Source organism: Rhinatrema bivittatum, chromosome 2 (genome assembly GCF_901001135.1).
Source record: "Rhinatrema bivittatum chromosome 2, aRhiBiv1.1, whole genome shotgun sequence".
Lineage (NCBI taxonomy): Eukaryota > Metazoa > Chordata > Amphibia > Gymnophiona > Rhinatrematidae > Rhinatrema > Rhinatrema bivittatum.
Genome location: NC_042616.1, coordinates 568,377,308 through 568,395,229, shown reverse-complemented (window position 1 = coordinate 568,395,229; position 17,922 = coordinate 568,377,308). Strand labels below are relative to the sequence as shown.

Genomic DNA, 17,922 nt, shown 5'->3' with positions numbered 1-17,922 from the left:
TGAATCAGAGACAGGGGTTTCAGCACTTCCTCCGGTCTCCGTTCTCGGCGTGCCTTACCGACGTTCGTTCCGGCTCCTGTTGTGGGGTTGGGGAACTGGGCAGCTGCTGGGCTAGGCCCTGCATTTAGGCTTTGTCCTTGCACATCGCATGGTAGACCACGGCAGGCATTTCCGCGTGCTTGTGCATGTTCTGCTGCCCTCTATAGGCCGTCCGCTCTGTGCCCACGTTGTGCGCTTAGTTTTTGTGTGTGTGGGGGTTTTTTTTGTTTTTTTTTACTTGCACAAACCTTTTACACGCTTCACTGAGCACACAAGTTGTGCGCGTGCTTGGCCGGGTTTTCCTCTAGGCGCTTAATTTTTGGCACGCTTCTTTAAGCACAAACCATGCTGATGCCAGCTTACTGCTGCAATGGTGCCGGTAAGTAAGAAGCCTAAGCGGCTTCCTGTTTGTGTTGCCTGTCATTAGGGCTTCTCAGCCTGACCCGGCTTCTAACCTGTGTCTGCGCTGTTCACCCTGTCGTCTGTAAGAAACACTCCGCTCCGCTGGGTGTTAAAACGGACTCCCAAATATTAGAGGGAACCAGATGGCTCTTCTGCACATTGATAACCCAGCCTAGAGATTCCAGGAGCGAGTGAACTCAGTCTACGGACCGAACACATTCCCCTCTAGTGACTTCACCTGTATCAGCCAATCATCCAAGTATGGGTGCACCAGAAATCTCTCCTGTCGCAGCGCCGCTGCCATTACCCACTATCACCTTTGTAAAGGTCCTTGGGGCGGTGGCCCGCCAGAAAGGCAGCGCTTGAAACAGATAGTGCTGTCCCAGACTGATGAATCTGAGAAACTTCTGGTGCTCCTGACGGATGGGGATATGCAGATAAGCCTCTGTGAGATCCAGACACGCCAAAAACTCCTCTCCATACTGCTGCAATTACGGTGCACAACGTCTCCATCCGAAAAAGTGGTACCTTCAAATTCTGGTTGACTTTCTTCAGGTCTAGGATAGGTCGTAACGTGCCTTCCTTCTTGGGCACCATGAAATAGATGGAATATCTGCCTTGACCCTGTTCGGACACTGGCACCAGTACAACTGCCTCCAGACTTAACCGCTGAAGCATTTCTTGGACCGCTGCCCGCTTGCTTCGGGAAAGACAACACGACTCCAGAAAGACCGACCGCAGAAGCAAGAAAATTCTAAGGCGTAGCCGTTTCTCACTACGCTCAACACCCACCGGTCGGAAGTGATCTTGGTCCACTCCCCGTAGAACCGGGCCAGCCTGCCCCCGGATTACCAGAGACTAGGAGTGGACCCACCGGATCTCACTGTGAGGACTTATTGCCACCTGCACCCTGGGTGGATCCACCTCTAGATGACCTTCCAGTCCCTTGAAAGGACTGTTGCCTGTGCAAGGACTGTCTTGGGGCAGGGGGTAGCCCCCACCGGAGTGAATCTGCCCCGACTGGGACTACCCTCCTCCAAATGATCCCCCAATCTGCCCACTTACTGCCTGGCCTGCATCCGATCTCGCCAAGGATTTCAGCCTGCTAGGCCACACAGCCTGCTCACATGCAGCTGCTGTTGCAAAAGCAGACAGCTGCCGGTGACTTTTTTTTTTTTTTTACAACAAAGATTTAAAGGCCCAGACACACCGGAAAGCACAAAAATAGAAGTAAGGGTACTTCCCTGTCTGGGCAGGCGGAGGGGCTTCGGGTCCACTGAGGGAACCAGACCACTGGCTGTCAGTGGTCCCGGGCTGAAGTTGGCTAGGGGCATCCAACCCGGGAGACGACCCCTTCTGCAGGAGCCTGTCATCTAGGGAAACAATTTTCCTTAAAATATCCAGTCAGTCAGTACTGCAGGGTTAGCACCTCCACCATCTGCTGGAGGTAGAGAAATACTGAGGGACTGCAGGTGGCACTCGTATATGTGGCAGTGCCCAAAATTTTGTTCTCTACCTCCATCTGCTGGTAGGGATGAATAAAATCCGCTTGTCTGGACTGATCTGGGTATGTTCAGGAACAGAATATTTTCCTCCAATTAATCAGAGAAGAAAAATGCTTTAAAGAAGTCCACATATTTTCTGATAAGTGTCAAGATCCTAGGACGGGGTCAGGCAATGTTGGTCCTCAATACCACAAGCTGACCGGGTGTTCAGGCGCTCCACGCTCAAATGTTCATGAGATGCATTTGCATGCACTGCCTCCACTGTGCTCTTATGCATCATGGAGATCTTGCCAACCTGAGTGACTTGTAACACTTGAGGATTGGAATGGCCTACCCCTGTCCTAGTGCATCACTGAATTACAGCAACTTTCCTATTTTAAGAGATGTTTTCTTTACTTGATGGTACCCTTAAGCCCTAGCCACCCTTCTGATTCTTTTTAATTCTAAAGCCAGACTATAAAGCTTTGCTTACATTTTTTCTTAAGAGGAGAGGTTTTAATTTGGGAACTAAAACTGATGTAGCATAGACAAGAAGGTTTTTGCAGATGGGGCAAGATGTTCTTGATATAGGTGCTACCTTTGGCTTAACATATCTTGCAAAATGCTAGATTAATTATACAGGGAATGTATTTTTTTGGGAGGGGAGACAGGAGGGAATTTTGTAACAGTCAGCATTAAACAAAAAACCCACAAGCAAGTGTTACACCAATCTTCAGAGCAAATTCATGCAAGGATACTTGCTTTGAAAATTCTCTCACCAATGCCACCCGCACGCATTTACAGCTAGTGATACGTACACAAAGGGCTTCTGGGAAATCGTATGCACATGCTTTGGAACATCCTAAAGCGTGCTGAAGTGCAGAGCCCTCCCTAGCCCTGCCCCCCCCAAGGAAGGCCTCCACTCAGTCTGGGTAAACTTCCGAGGTTGTGCCTTTACCCGCTTACTGGGCAGGCAATTTTACAAAAAGCCATTTCCGAAGGTAAAGGATTTCCCCCCCCCCCCCAGAAATGCTTTTAGAAGTTACCCAGAATGGCCGAGCACATTCGTAGAAGATGAGCAACCAAACAAAAGAAGCGGGCTGAAAAGTCATAGCAGTCAGTCAAATCCTGATCCTCTGGAGAGCCCACACTAGCACAGATGTGAGAATATTAACTCACATCAACCTACATTTAGCATTACTCTGAACCACCTTCTAATTTGTGAGTTTTTCTATGTATGATTTCTCAGTTTCTACTAAAAATAGGAGAGGTATATCAAAGTTGAGAAAATCCCAGGAGAACTGACTTAAATACAAATCTTTTTGATAATCAAATCATAGTCCAAAAAGGCAAGCCCAAAGCCAGGCAAGCAGCTTGTCAAGCTGTATTCCTGTCACTGTAAGTTTTTGCTATATGGATGTCGAACTTGTTTTTGTCCCTTTGTGTGCATACCTGACATTACACACTTATTGGATTTTGTTTTATTTTTAGATGGTTATCCCCTTGAAAAAGCTTTTGCTAAACACTGCTTGCAATGGGGGTCGCGCTGTTTCCTTGTAAGGGTTCTGAAATGCCTTGCCTTTTCTGGACTATGATATATTTAGCAAACTGCTTTGTATCAGTTCCCTTGGGACTTTCAACTTTTGCTATAATTGCCCCTAGTTTTTGTGGATTATCTACATGTCCACTACCTTCTTTGCCAATTCCTTAGTTTAACATTATTGTGGAAGTAATGAGCCTCTTTTGGCCTTATTTACTGTGTATCATTGCCGACCTGGTCTCTTGTATTTTTGGGCTCTTCTATTTTACACTACATAAAATACTTTGCTGCTTTATATGATATATTGCTAATATTTTTTGATTCTGCATAGATTCTTCTGAAAGAACATTTCCTCTCTCTCCAATATAAAAACGTGAATCGGCTATAACATTTTAACATAACTGAAACAGGTTAAAAAAAAAAAAGCAAAGCATATGCACCCTACAGCAATTTAACCCACCCCGACTTAAAAAGCATCCTTACTTCATGGCTGCATAGTAAAACGATCCAAACCAAAAAGTCGAGGTGACCAGGTGCACTGGGATCAGAACTTTTCCATACTGTTTAAAAGTTTTCTTATATCTCTGAAACACACTAATTGATTTGTCTTGCAAAGGATCAGTCTCCGGGGCACTGGGTTGTGCTGCGGCCGCCTTGGGGGCCCCAGCTTCCGTACTGCTCCCAGGCTGGGGAGCCTGCCCTGGCGATGGTGCTCTTGAAAGCGGATCCTCTTGCTGGGCCACAGGGTCAGCCGAGGGCTTCTTTTCTTCAGCGGCACAGCGCGTGGCCGCAACATGCACCCACTGTTTCTGCGAGGCCCGTACTGCAACCGTTTGGTACCGCGTATGGGGCAAGACCGGGTATCTTCTGAGACTTCTGCAGCATGTCAGGAAGCTGGAGTGAGGAGGTGCCATGGACATCCTCTCCGCTTGGTGAAATAATGCCTGGAGGAAATTCCTCTGCATTATGAGGGATGTTAAGTTCTGGACTATGGCTCCTACAAAAGAAGAGAGAGGAAACCAAGATTTAGCAAAACATTCATCTCATCTATTTCCTATGCAACACTGATCAATGTCCGTTGCCCAGAGACAGTATTTGGGCTCTTCGTGGTACTGACGAGTAAGGGGGGGGTTATCAACAGAGTCCCCAACACACACACACCTAGCCGATCTGGTTTTCAGCATATTCTCATATATACATGCGAGAGAGAGTAGCATACGATGGAGGTAGTGCTGCAGATCTATATTTCATGCATGCTCATTTTGGAAATCCTGAAAATCTGACTGGCTAGGTGTGCCCAGAGCACGAGGCTGAGACTACTGCTTTAGAACATGGCCTTGGCTCAAAAGGAAGCTTACAGGTTATTAAGTCACAAAACCGAAAGTCACTTAGGCGCATGAGTAGTAAAAGGTTGAGAAGCTGCAGTACCATCTAAAAATATAGTCAGCTAGTTTTTGAAAAGGGGGGAAATAAACAGGCCTGTCGCTACTGGATGTGCAAAGTGTAGAGCTGCATGTAGACAGCGGAAAAGAGGAGCCCTGCTAGGGCTGGCTGGCAGATCCCATCCTGCCGGCAGCTGAAAGAGAGGCCAGGCATTCGTGAAACAGCACGTCGTGCGTGAGAGGGAATATGTGCAAGAGAATAGACACACGTAAGAGGGAAAAAGCTTGTGTGTTCTCCTTCCACCCTCCTCTACCCTGATAAATCCAGGACAATCTCAGGGTGATTAGAACAGGGGATTTTTTTTTTTAAATCCTTTGTTTTTGGGTGTTATTTGATGTGTCTTTTGAAATTAAAGGAGATTTTCATTGCTGGATATTCTATTAATCAGCCACTTTGAAATATATATTTTTTATTGGTATGATTTTATTTATGATTGATGCATATTTCTTTGTTTGATGTTTTATGAGGAATCATGCTGTTTCTGTTTTTCCACTGCTACACTGCACAGTCTGGCTTGTTTCAGTTTTTGTTTGCATATTTTCTTTTATACTTTATGGTCTCTTTATTCTGTATTTGGCAGGGATCTTGTCTGTGTTCTGTACACGTAACCAAGGTGAGATATTCTACTAGCATGTAGTTTCTCTACGGAGCAGCCTGCTTTGTTCTGTTTTCCTAATAGGTGGTATAGTAGTGTTGTAGGGCCTGGTGTAATATTTGCAGTGTTGTGTTTTTATACGTAGGGCTGTTAATGTTTGAGTGCTGGCAGTTAGCACAGTTTTGGTATGGAAGGCTTACTATACTGTAATTGTAATTCAGTTTACTGATCGCTTTCCGACGGCCAAACCCACATGCGTTACAATAGGTCTAATTACCATATGGGTTTCCAAGTATCTTGTTGCTTTTTTTTGCAGGGTTTTCTTCCTGGCACTACCTGCCAGTACATAAAAATGGTGCCAGCTGGCCCTGTGGCCAGCATCATTTGGTTGTATGGAGATAAGTCTGTACATCCAGACGGCAGGTCAGGAGCTCCTGCCCCATTCAGGGATTTTGGATCAACAGACCGGGCATGATGGGAGGTCTGGGACAGACTGACAAGAGTGTAAGATAGAGTTAGTGAACATGAAAGAATGCAAGAGAGATATATATAGGGAGGGGCAGAACTGTACTATGTCCCACCCCCAAAAACTACATTTGTGTGAGCAAAACATACAGAAAGACAGTTTCTATTGTGTGCTAGTTACTGGGAAAACCTGAACCCAATTATTTCAGGAAAGCATTACAAAGGATTCATCATTTGAAAATTCAAGAACAAAGGCGATTTTAAATATAATTACACACTCAATAACAGTGGTCAGTCTAGGCAAGGCCCTGTGATTATTAGCTCTATAAATTATTATTAAAGTTAAAAAAAAAAAAGTTTTGGATTTGAGTGGAATACTTTAAGCTTTACAGAAAATCGGGCCACTCACAAAGCTGGGAAAAACCGTGAAAGATTCCTCAAGTTGGTGCTGTGTATCAAGCTGGGGGGGAGGGGGGGGGGGGGGGGGGGAGGGGAGAAAAAAAAAAGCTTTTTTTTCTTTTCATAATGGCACTGGGAACTGAAATTGTATTTGCAAAACAGATAAACCATGAATAGTGATGATTTGAGCTCCCACATATAGTCCAATGTACTGCAATCCTATGAAGCGAGAATAATCTGCCTGCTGGAGACTGGAGTACAAAATATTTTGGTTCAGTTACAGTCATGTCCCACTTTCCACAATTTAAACAAACTAAAATATTTCTGAAGGGTTTTTTTTTGTCAAAAGCTATTATTAAAAATCACAAGACTGTAAGCAACACTCCCAGACAGAGTTCCGGGCTGGCCAGACAGCTCAGTGGTAGATTACAGACTGTAAAACAAGCTTTTGATAGCATCCCCCACTCTCGGGGAAAATAAATTGCCTTGAACTTACAAAGCGAATCCTGGCCTGATTGAGCACATCAAGCCTACCTAGAAAATGTGGCAGACTACACTCCATCTGAATTATGAAGATGGACAGTATGTTATATCTAGCATCAAATTCCAGCAAAGAATATTTCAGGAAGATTCCCTTTCACCACTCTTGTTCTGCCTAGCACCGATTACTCCAAGTACTCTTAACTCTCCAGGCTATAGATTTTGCTTTAATTCCAGAGATGCTAATGATCCAGAGACATTGCACCTACTGCGTGTAGATGACTTGAAGCTTTACAGCTGCTGTGATCATCATTTACTGGAATAACTAAGAGCAGTGAAGAGTTCCAGATGATATTAGGATGACATGTGGCCTAAATAAAAATGCTAAGGTGGCTTTCTGTAAAGGAAAATTAAGTAAAACTGAAAACATCTGTCTGAGGTCTATACCATTAAAAACTTCAGTAGGAAGCATAAACAAATATCCAGGGGTGAATGAAGGTGCACAAATTCAGCATAAGTTATTGAGAGAAAAAGACCAGTAAAGAATATTATAGGAGACTGAAAGTGATTTTGAAAAGAACTTAACACAATATAAAATACAAGCTATCAGCTTGCAATACCTGCACTCTCCTATGGTTTTGGAATAATAGAATGTCACAATAAAAGACCTTAAAAACAGATGAATGTAAGAACAAGAAAATGTCATATGCATCATATAAATCATTAAGAATCAGTGTATATTGAGATTGTACAGTCTAAGATCTGAAGGCAATATGGGCCTTATAGAAATACATTATATATATATATAGAACTACTATAGACCCAAGCAAATGAAAACAGGTCCCAGGTCCTAATACTCAAAAGTAAATGGCCAACATCGGTCTCCATCCTTAAGCTTGGATGATCATTTCAATGAATTGACAGAATGAGTGAGAATTTACCAGCACTTGCTGGGAAAGAGGCAATGGAATTTGCAAAACAAGAGAAACACCCAATGTTAAAGAATCTATCAAACAAGGAAAACCAATTAGCAAAAGCACAAATGGTGGGAAATACAGAGCGTTACTTCAGAAACCCCAAATGGATCAAGCTCAGACTCAGGAATGGTTAAATTAGAGGTAAACTTGTACCTGGAAAATGAGAGTAACAATTGCAGCACAGGAAAGAGATTACAGACAAGACTGTTTACAGCCAACAGAGAAAAAGAAAAATAACCGATAAATGCAGATTCAGTAACCAGAACTAGAAACAGTTACACACCTGGTTGCTGAATGTCAAGCATTTATCTCAAAAGGCCTGTATACAGTAAGCCATAAGAAGGTGGCATGTCTCATTCACTGGAAATTGTGTAAACATAACATCACAGTGCCAGAAAAGCACTGGGAGCATGCCGTGCGAGAACTGTAGAGAATGAAGCTGTGATTACCCGAGACATCCCCCATCCCAATGGATACAAAGCTTGATGCAAGAAAAATGGATATAGTGGTAAAGGAGAAGAGCATAAGAACAGCACTGCTGACAGAAGCGACAGTATGGAGGATGTGACGTCGCCGGTAGCAATGGCAGCTTAAGAACTGAGCTCCTATACCAGAGCAAGCTAATCCATTAGAGATCTACCACATCCTTTGCTACTTTGAACTGGCTATTGCTGTAATTCATCCCCATACACAGCAGAAGTGTCCTCTAAGAAAAAAAAGCGCCCAATTTTAAACCATTCTCATATGTGAAAACCATGGCAGGACTGGAGACCCTGGAGGAAATAGAGGAGGCTGTTTGCATGTCACCCGCAGACAGTGAGAATGAGAGCGGTAAGCCACATAAAAGTGATGAAATGAACCAGATCCCATCTCGGGATGAATTCTGTCATTGGTTCTGTGACCGCCGGAAAATAAAATAAATTTTATCTACGATTACTGGCATGCGGGAAGAAATGGCTGAAATTGATATTCGGGTAGACGCACATGATGTCCGGTTGGATCACCATGCAGATGACATTAAGAATTTGCGTTCGCAATATGCATGCTTAGCACTGGATAACTTCTCTATAAGTGAAAAATAAGAAGACACGGAAAATAGAGCGAGCTGCTGCAATTTGTGTTTTTGCGGTATTCTGGAAAATGACTACTTTGCAATCGTGCTGCAGTGGTACAAAAAATATGCACATTCCTGCTACAGCAAAATGTGACTGAGAATGCGTTGGCTGAATCCCTGAGAGTGGAACTGGAACAGGCTCATCGGTCACTGGCTCCTAAAGTTGCTAACAGATCTAGGGATATAATTGCCTGCTTCCATTGATATCCAGTCAAGGAACAAGTGTTGGTGACAGCGAGGAAGCAATTCACCTGGGCAACAAACACGATTTCCAAATAGGCTGACTTATCGCCAGTAACTTAAAAAGGGAATGGAATTCAGAGATGTTATCTCTGCATTGCGAAAAGAAGGATTTAAATGTCGTTCACTGTATCCCTTCAGCATGGCAATGATGATCTGGGGTACAACTCCTAAAGTAAAAAATATTGATGAAGCAGCGGATGTTTTGAACAGCGCGGGAACCACCATTTTGAGTATGCCTTAGCGGGTGGGCAGATAGTCTGTTTTCAAAAAAGACTTACCGCAGTGGCAAAGGAGGATGGTGGCTAAAGAGAAATTCAGGGGAATCCACTCCGTTTAAGGACAACGCAGGATGAACGTTATAGTGCAGTCAACTGTGTTCTTAATATTTGAAGGGACAATGTTCTGAACCTACCGTCTGTTTTCTTCTTGGAAATATTTTTCATTTCTCTTATGCCATAATCAATAATATGGCGAAACAGTTTATAAGTAATGTTGTTCAAGATAGCTTGTTTGGGGGGCAGCATGCTGTTACTTGGTTTGCTCACGCCTCCATTTGCTATTGCAGGTTTTGTGCAAGGCAATAGCAGAACGTTACATTTGGGTATAAATCAAGGCTTCCAGGTTCTTAGCAATTTGTTATGGGGGTGGGGATCAACTGGAATAAAGTCTTTTTTGGGAAATAAAGTTGTTTATGCACAGTATTTTAGATCACTGCGTGACAATACATGGGACATATGTTCTGGTGGAGAGTGGGATATAAAGGGCTTCTAACTATTTTAGTGTTATGATGTCTAAAGTAAAGATTCTCTTTGAATGTAAAAGGATTAAATTCTGCAAGAAAGAATTGCTTAGGAGGGAAATTAGGCAATCACAGGCATCAGTTATATTTTTAGAAGAAACTCACATAAAGGGCAGATATAAAAACCCGCTGAATTGGAAAGAATAATCTGCCACTAAACAAGAAAAATATACGGGGGTTGGGACTTTGTTGGGGGAAGTATTTTATTTGTAATGTGAAACTGAATTATGGGGACTCTACAGGGTGGATAGCTTTAGTTCAGTTTGAGACTGAAGGCATTGTCCACACTATGTTAAATATTTATGCACCTAACTCAGATCAAACAGGTCGATACTGTAACGTGCGGTTGAAGATTTCCCGTCTGTAACGTGCTGGGAGCGCACAATTCAGACGCGTAAGGCGATCCAGTCTCCAGTTTCACGCGTCCTTAGCGCTTCTTAAAACAGACGCATAACCCTTTCCGCACGCAGCATGTATATGATATGTAAATGAACGAATTAGCTGTATAATGAAGGAATTAGCTATTCCCCTCCGATACTGTGACGCGCGCTCAGATTATCTCCTTTGTAACCCGCTATTTTGCCGCGTCCTTAACCTGTTAGTTTACCGCCTACCCTCTACTTGGTGTTAGTGTGGTGTTCGAATAAAGTGTAAAAAATGGGGGCGATTTCGGCGCTCAAGGCCCCGTCCGGTCTCCGGTGCAGCCCCAGTCCAGTCCCCTCCTCCCGAAGCAAAAAAAAAAACCCAAAAAAAAACCCGAAAAAGTAGCAAGGCTCGGGCCTGCTACGGTAGTCCCTTCTCCCGTCTCCTCTCCTCCCGATTTCGGCGCTCAAGGCAGCTGGGTGGGCGTGCATTCATCCAGGCAGAGGAAGCCGGCGGCGAAAGCGGCCTCCGGCTCCCTCTGCCTGGATGAATGCACGGCCCCCGCCGGCAGTGAATGAATGCCCGTGCGATTTCGGCGCTCATGCCTTGAGCGCCGAAATCGGGAGGAGAGGAGAAGGGAGAAGGGACTATCGTAGCAGGCCCGAGCCTTGCTACTTTTTCGGTTTTTTTTTTTTTGCTTCGGGAGGAGGAGACAGGATTGGGGCTGCACCGGAGACCGGACGGGGCCAGGGCAGGTGAGCGGGGGCTGGGGGAAAGTTTGCCGAGCATCGGGGAACTTAACTGTCCACTTCCTGGTACCTGTCATTTCAAATGTCATTTGAAATAACATTTGAAATGACAGATACCAGCGCGGCCGTGAAGCGTTAGGCCCGCGAACCCAGGATACTGTATAGGCGCTCTATACAGTAAAATGGGTTGCGCGGGCCTAACGCTTGCCTAAGGCTTCGCAGCCGCGGCATGCATTTGCATGCAATTTGAAGAGAGTATCGAGCGGTAGGTGAAGAGAACTGTGCGTGCGGGGAATGAGGGTGCGCCTGACACTGCTGCACTGTTTCTACCGCGGCCTTAGAGTATCGATCTGTAAGCTAGAATACACTGTGTCAAAGTTGGTTTATGAATTCTTTCTAAATTTATCAGCCAAAGTATATACATATGGTGCAAAATCATATTACCAACATTAAAAACAGAGGGATCTTTGTTGATTTCTTCTGATATTAGGCACCAATTTTCTTTGTTTTATGGTGAGTTGTACAGCAAGATACTAATATTTTAGATTCAGACAGAAGTATTTAGTTGATTGAGTTACCAACAATATCAGATGGTGAAAAGGAATTTTTTTTGATAAAGGTATCTCTTGTAGAAATTCAGCAGGCAAGGCCCCTGGATTGGATGGCTTCACTGCTAAGGCTTACAAAATTTTCTAGCGAACACACACCTACTTTGCTGGATTTATTTAATTCATTACGGGAAGGTGGTACTCTAGATACCTGCCAAATTTGCCTCTGGTACTATCTTGGCTAAATCGGGGCGGAACCCTTCTTTATGTGGTTCCTATAGGCCCATTATTACTAATATGGACTTAAGATTTTGGCCAAGGTGCTTGCTAAGTGCTTGAGCAGAGTAATGACAAATTTGATACATTGACCAGGCAGGCTGCAGACAACGGGCGAAAGATAGTCAATTTAATTGGATGGGGGAAGATTCCAGCGGTATTATTTGCTGTTGATGCTAAAAAAAAAAAAACAAACAAACAAAAAAAACCCAAACTCTTCATATAGTACACTGCTTCTGTTTCATGTGTTAGAGAGAATGACTTTTGGGCCTGGCTTTGTGAATTGGCTTCGACAGTTATATAATGTTCCTAGGGCCTGTGTAAAAAAGTAAATGGTATCAGGCAGGGGTGTCCTCTTTCACCTTTGTTATTATTTTTGGAGCCCCTAGCGATTCATATCCAGCAGTCTATGGTCATAAAAGGAGTTCAAGTAGGACTAAATACCTACAAATAATGTAAATAGGATATCATCAGCAAATAGCAATTATCAGATCCAGCTCAGTCTTTAGAAGGGGCGGTAGAAGAGACAAATCATTACAGCAAGGTTTCAGGTTTTAAACTGAATTTAGAGAAATCTGAAATTTTGAGTCTCTGTTCCTGAGACTCAGATTTCTTCTGAAGAAGAAATTCCCATTTAAATGGGTTGCAAAGAAAGTTAAATATTTGGGTATTAATGTGAGAAATAAACTTAGTGACTTATTTGCCCTGAATTATACCCCTTTACTCAACTCTATATTTTGTGATATGAAGGAATAGATGGGATTTCCCCTTTCATGGTTGGGGCGTATAGCATCAATAAGAATGAATATCTTACTGAGATTTGGGTATCCTTTTCAAAAACGCTACCTATCTTTATAGATAACACACCTACTCAAAAGATGGCAAAGAAGAATCTTTGCATTTATCTGGAAATGTAAACCTAAGGTGGCAAAGAATGGGGAACTGGGAGTCCCACACTTTGGGGGGGGGGGGGGGGTATTATACAGCTGTGCAACTCTGAGCCATAATGGACTGGAATAGGAAATATGACCAAAAACAGTGGGTCCAGACTGAACAAAATATTGATGGTTATGCCCTTGTGGGCATTGATTTGGCAACTACAATCTACATGGTGACCAATTCACTCTCTACCACTGCCCATACAATCTGAATATGGAAGCAATGATGAAGAAAGCTGGTGGGAAATAGATATTTCCTTAGTTCTTCCATTAATCATATCATCAAATTTCAGCTAGGGTTAGATGTTCACTTTTTAGGGGTTGGGTGGATAAGAGAATAGGCAGAATAGATTCATAATGTAAAGAGGGTAAAATAATGTCCTTTTCCAAACTTTGTGATAAAATGTATGAGATTTGTCTAACAAGTATTTATTTACAGATTAGATAATGGTGATATTCAGAGAGATTACGGTAAGTCTTCCTCTGGCCAAGCCTGGATGAGAGCGTAGATTCCTTGGGATTGTGGTTCTCATCTGCAGCTGAAGAACCTGGAGACTTGGGTACTGAGATGAGTGGCCAGTAGATCCATGACTGGGAGGCCCCAGCGGTTTACTATCACTTGGAAGGCTGTGGTTGACAGCATCCATTCCCCCGGGCCCAGGCTCTCTCTGCTGAGGAAGTCTGCTGAGACGTTGTCTTTTCCTGCAATGTGGGAGGCAGAGATCCCTTGTAGGTTTCTCTCTGCCCATGCCATGAGAGAGTCTATCTCCAGAGACACCTGCTGGCTCTTGGTTCCTCCCTAGCGATTGATGTAAGCAACCGGTCGCGTTATCCGACATTACTTGAATTGCTTTGCCTCTGAGTGTGGCTGAATTGCAGGCACGCTAGTCTGACTGCTCTAGTTTCTGTTCCATGCCGCCTTTTCCTTGTTCCATTGTCCCTGGGCCGTCAGTTCCTGACAGTGGGCTCCCCACCCTCACAGGCTTGCATCCATGGTGAGCAAGATCCAGTTCGGTGGGGATAGGCTTACTCTTCTGCTTAGGTGGTCTTCCTATAGCCACCACTGTAGCTGAGAACGTACCTGTTGGTAGTTGGAGGCGAATTGAGTAGCCCTGGGACAGTGGGTTCCATCGTGACAGTAAGGAATGCTGGAGCGGTCGCATATGGGCCCTTGCCCATGGGACGACCTCCAGGTTTGATGCCATGAGGCAGAGGTCTTGAAGATAGTCCCATACCTTGGAGCATGCATTGATCATTAATCGTCGTAATTGTTCCATCAGCTTCCTTCTCCTTGGAGGGGGGAGGAAGACTTCTGTTGTGTTGAAACGGGCCCCCAGGTACTCTAGCAATTGAGAGAGCTGCAGACTGCTCTTGCATGTGTTCACGACCCAACCGAGTTCCTGCAGTAGGCTCTTGACTCTGCTGGTCACCTGCCGGCTCTCCTCCAAAGACTTTGCCCTGATTAGCCAATCGTCCAGGTAAGAGTGTACCAAGAAGGAATTACCTTCACTGCTGTGCTCGTTTCTGCACCCGCTGCCTTTCAGCCACACTGGGGGCTAAGTCCATGCCGGGAATTGGCTACCTGACCAAGGCACGCCTCTGAGGGATGTCTGAGATCACCTCAGGAATTCTCGACTGGGGGAGGGACCCTTAAGTATCACCGCAGGAAAGCGGGGCTTGATCTTAAGGTAAATTTTGTTTCTTCTTTGCTGTAATTTTTAACACTATTCTAGTGTGTGGGATAGTATCCGCATCTGCTAGGAGACAGATACTGAAGAGTTGAGGTTACTGCAGGGTTATAACTAGAGTGACGTCAGCTTTGAAATCTGACTCCATCTCCCATCTGCTAGCAGAAGAGCACAATACCCATTGGTCCTGAGTTCATCTGGCTACATGCTAGGAAACTGCTGATTTATGGACATTGATTAAAAAGTTGGATAATGATGTACCGTATTTGCTGGCGTATTGGAGGCAATGGCGCATAAGACACACCCCCTTTTCTATACATATTTTTAAGGAAAAAATATAATTTAACTTTGGGGCACTAAATCAACAGCATCCGGTGGGGGGGGGGGGGGGGGGGGGGGGGAGGGAATAGTGATGTGCCGCCCGATTCCGGGAGAGATTCTGCAGGTCCTATGCACCGGTAATCAAAATTACTAACAGCGTCCTGTCGGGGGGGGAGGGGGGTGTTTGAGTGTCGAACTGGTGTCGGGGAGCGAAGGTGTGCTGCCTGAATGGCCAGTGCTGGGCACCCACGCTCCCTCCCTGATGTCACCGCATCACTCCCCCCCCCCCCCCCCCCCCAAATCAGATGCTGTTAATTTTGATTACTGGTGTATAGGACACACTCCTTTTTCACCTATTTTCAGGGGGAAAAGTGCATCATATGCCCGCAAATACGGTAAATCAATCCATATCTCATGTCTTTATGATAGAGACAAAAAAATACCATCTTAGTACAAGGAAAAAAAAAAAAAACCTACAAGAGCTGGAAAAAACAACATGTGCTTTGAATCCACAAATTCCACTGCTACTTAATGCTGAAGCGGCACATATTAAGGACAGTTTGGTATTGCATAACGAGATTAGCAAGATTCTCCAATGCTAACAAGAGTTAAAAATGTGTATAATTTTTCTTATACTAGTTTATTATCAGCATCCAAATAGTTTAAAAAATATCTACAAGAGGTTTTATCTTTTTCAGAAGCAGAGGTACCTTATATTTCTAAGATATTTTATATGTTTAAGATGAAGGGACCGAACAGATAAACCAACCTCCTATTCCAGATTGCTCTGGTCTCAACATTTCTTGAGGAATCGGTAGATTTAATAAGTAATAGAGCTACTTTAATAGTTTCTTTCTGTGAAGAGAAAGATTTGATATTCTATAGATATTTAAAAAATAAGGATGTCTCCTTTTGTGGACAAAAGATACAAATATTTCCTGATACCTCTCGTCCTACACAAGTATGGAGACATTTTCTTTCCTTAAAAAAATAAGGTCCTTCTATTAGGAGCAACCTTTTTCCTTAAGTTTCCTTGTAGATGTTTAATAACGCTGAATTCAAACAAGTTTGTGCTTACCAATTCCTTACATTTGGAAACTTATTTTTAATAAAAATGCAGAGAAAGGTTTAGTAGACCAGAGTTAATGACCTATGATTAGAGAGTAGTTGCGGGGAAGGTCTTAGGAAATATTGAATATTCAGGTATATTTCTCCTTTTCTTGTTAACATTTTTGTTATGGATAATTTTCCTTATGCCCCACTTTATAGGGCATATGATTGCTGTATATTTGTTTATACTGAAGATTATACTTGTAAATTTGCTTTACAACAATTGTATTTTCTTTATCTTATTGTAAAGAAATTATCTCTTTATTAAATTTCTTATAAATAAAAAAAAAAAAAAAAAAAAAAAAAAAAGGAAATGGAAACTGTCACTGTCTCCATGTTAAAGATAATCCTAGCTACTCATAAGTAACTTGAACAGGGAATCTTTCAGTGACACTTATCCTTAAAGTGTAAGGAATGTGAATTTACAACCCGAACGGGATCCGAGAATTCAGAATAAACAGCAACTGATATGGAACTGTTGGGGGGGGGGGGGGGGGGGAGAGACTGTACCAAATGCGTATTCTGTGAACCGATTGGAGAGAAGCTTCTCAATTATCAAATGATGCAATCAGAGTCCGAGAAAATGTGGCAGAACAATGCAGAAATAGAATTATATTGGTAATCGCTGGCCTGATAAGAATTTCCAAGCGCATCTTGATATGTTACCTATGAAATCCAGAAGGAAGCTCTCTTTGGCACAATGCAAGTATTAAGAACGGCATGAGCAGTGAACCTCAAGATGGAGATCATACTCAACACCTCTTGGCTTATGAGTGAGGTTCATTCCTGTTAAGTTTTGTGCAAAATTAACCCATCTGGAAACACTATTCCTTAGTGGTGGTGTGCGCACTGCCAGGCCAGAGACTCATGTTAGATTCTGAAATCTGGTTTTAGATCCCATGGCCGGGGATTCTGCTGTGCAACAGCACCAGCTACTCACTTGTGCCAGGATTCAGAAGGAAGCACGGTCTATGCCTTTCAGAGAACCACCATTGCAATAGCTGGACTAGACAGGAAGGAGGTGAAAACTGGGGCGAGGGGTGGAATTCCCCTGCAGCTGTCATTGAAGGCTTATTGCAATGCAGGGCCAAGTACAGCTGAAAACCCAATGCAGCCAGAGTCCACTGTTGGGCTAAGAATCAAACAAATGATAAAACAAAGCAAAAAGATCCCGGTTACAGATGAGATTGTTGCTGATGCTGTTATACACTAGTTTAACTTCTTAATAAAAAGTTAAACCAAAATGTCCAAACAAAAAAAAGAAATGAGCAAAATAAGAACTTTCCACCAGAAACTGCTGGAAAATATGATCAAGTGAGTAGATTTGTCATATCAGGATCCAAAGTATACACATAGCTGTCTAGGGAGTTTCCAATTAGTCATACCACTAGTCTCCTTGGAAACTATTTGACCTCTGCTAGAATTTGTAAACGTGTAATAGCAGAATAAAATGAATTTGTCATAGAAAGAATCAGAAAAGCTGCTGGTATCTTACAACCAGTGTGCCATATTCTGGTCTACATTTTGGTGGCAATAAGTAACATCCCTAAAAGCTACCTTTGTTCATCCATACTGCTAGAAGTACAAGTACAAAGCCTAAAATGTGACAGAAAGGAACCTTTCAAGGAGTAGCTTCCCCCTGTTTTATTAACTTGGACAAATCAAGCTTCCCCCAGAAACAAGCAACTGTCCCTTAAACCAGATACAGAAGTTGGCAGGTAAGAATCACTCGGTCCAAGAAGTCTGCCCCTTTGCACCTGCTTACTGTGTGATCAGAGTTTACAATGATCTGTGGCAGTGTTTCCCAAACCTGTCCAGGAACCCCTCAGCCAGTTGGGTTCTCAGCATATCCACAATGAATATGCAGGAGCTACATTTGCACATACCAAGTCTCTGTGATATCCACATTGAATATGCAGGAGATAAATTTGCATATCTTGAAAACCCGA

At 43.4% G+C, this 17,922-nt stretch overlaps 1 protein-coding gene across 5 annotated transcripts in view; it reads right to left on the bottom strand.

Moving 5' to 3' along the window:
- FAM210A (family with sequence similarity 210 member A) overlaps nucleotides 1-17,922 on the bottom strand; it is a 41,034-nt gene that overhangs the window by 11,728 nt on the left and 11,384 nt on the right. For all 5 annotated transcript variants that reach the window (XM_029590928.1, XM_029590925.1, XM_029590927.1 and 2 more), the window contains exon 2: nucleotides 3,949-4,462. In XM_029590928.1, the coding sequence (XP_029446788.1) occupies nucleotides 3,949-4,430 (482 nt within the window). In that variant the 5' untranslated portion in view covers nucleotides 4,431-4,462. The remainder of the gene's footprint in view (nucleotides 1-3,948; nucleotides 4,463-17,922) is intronic.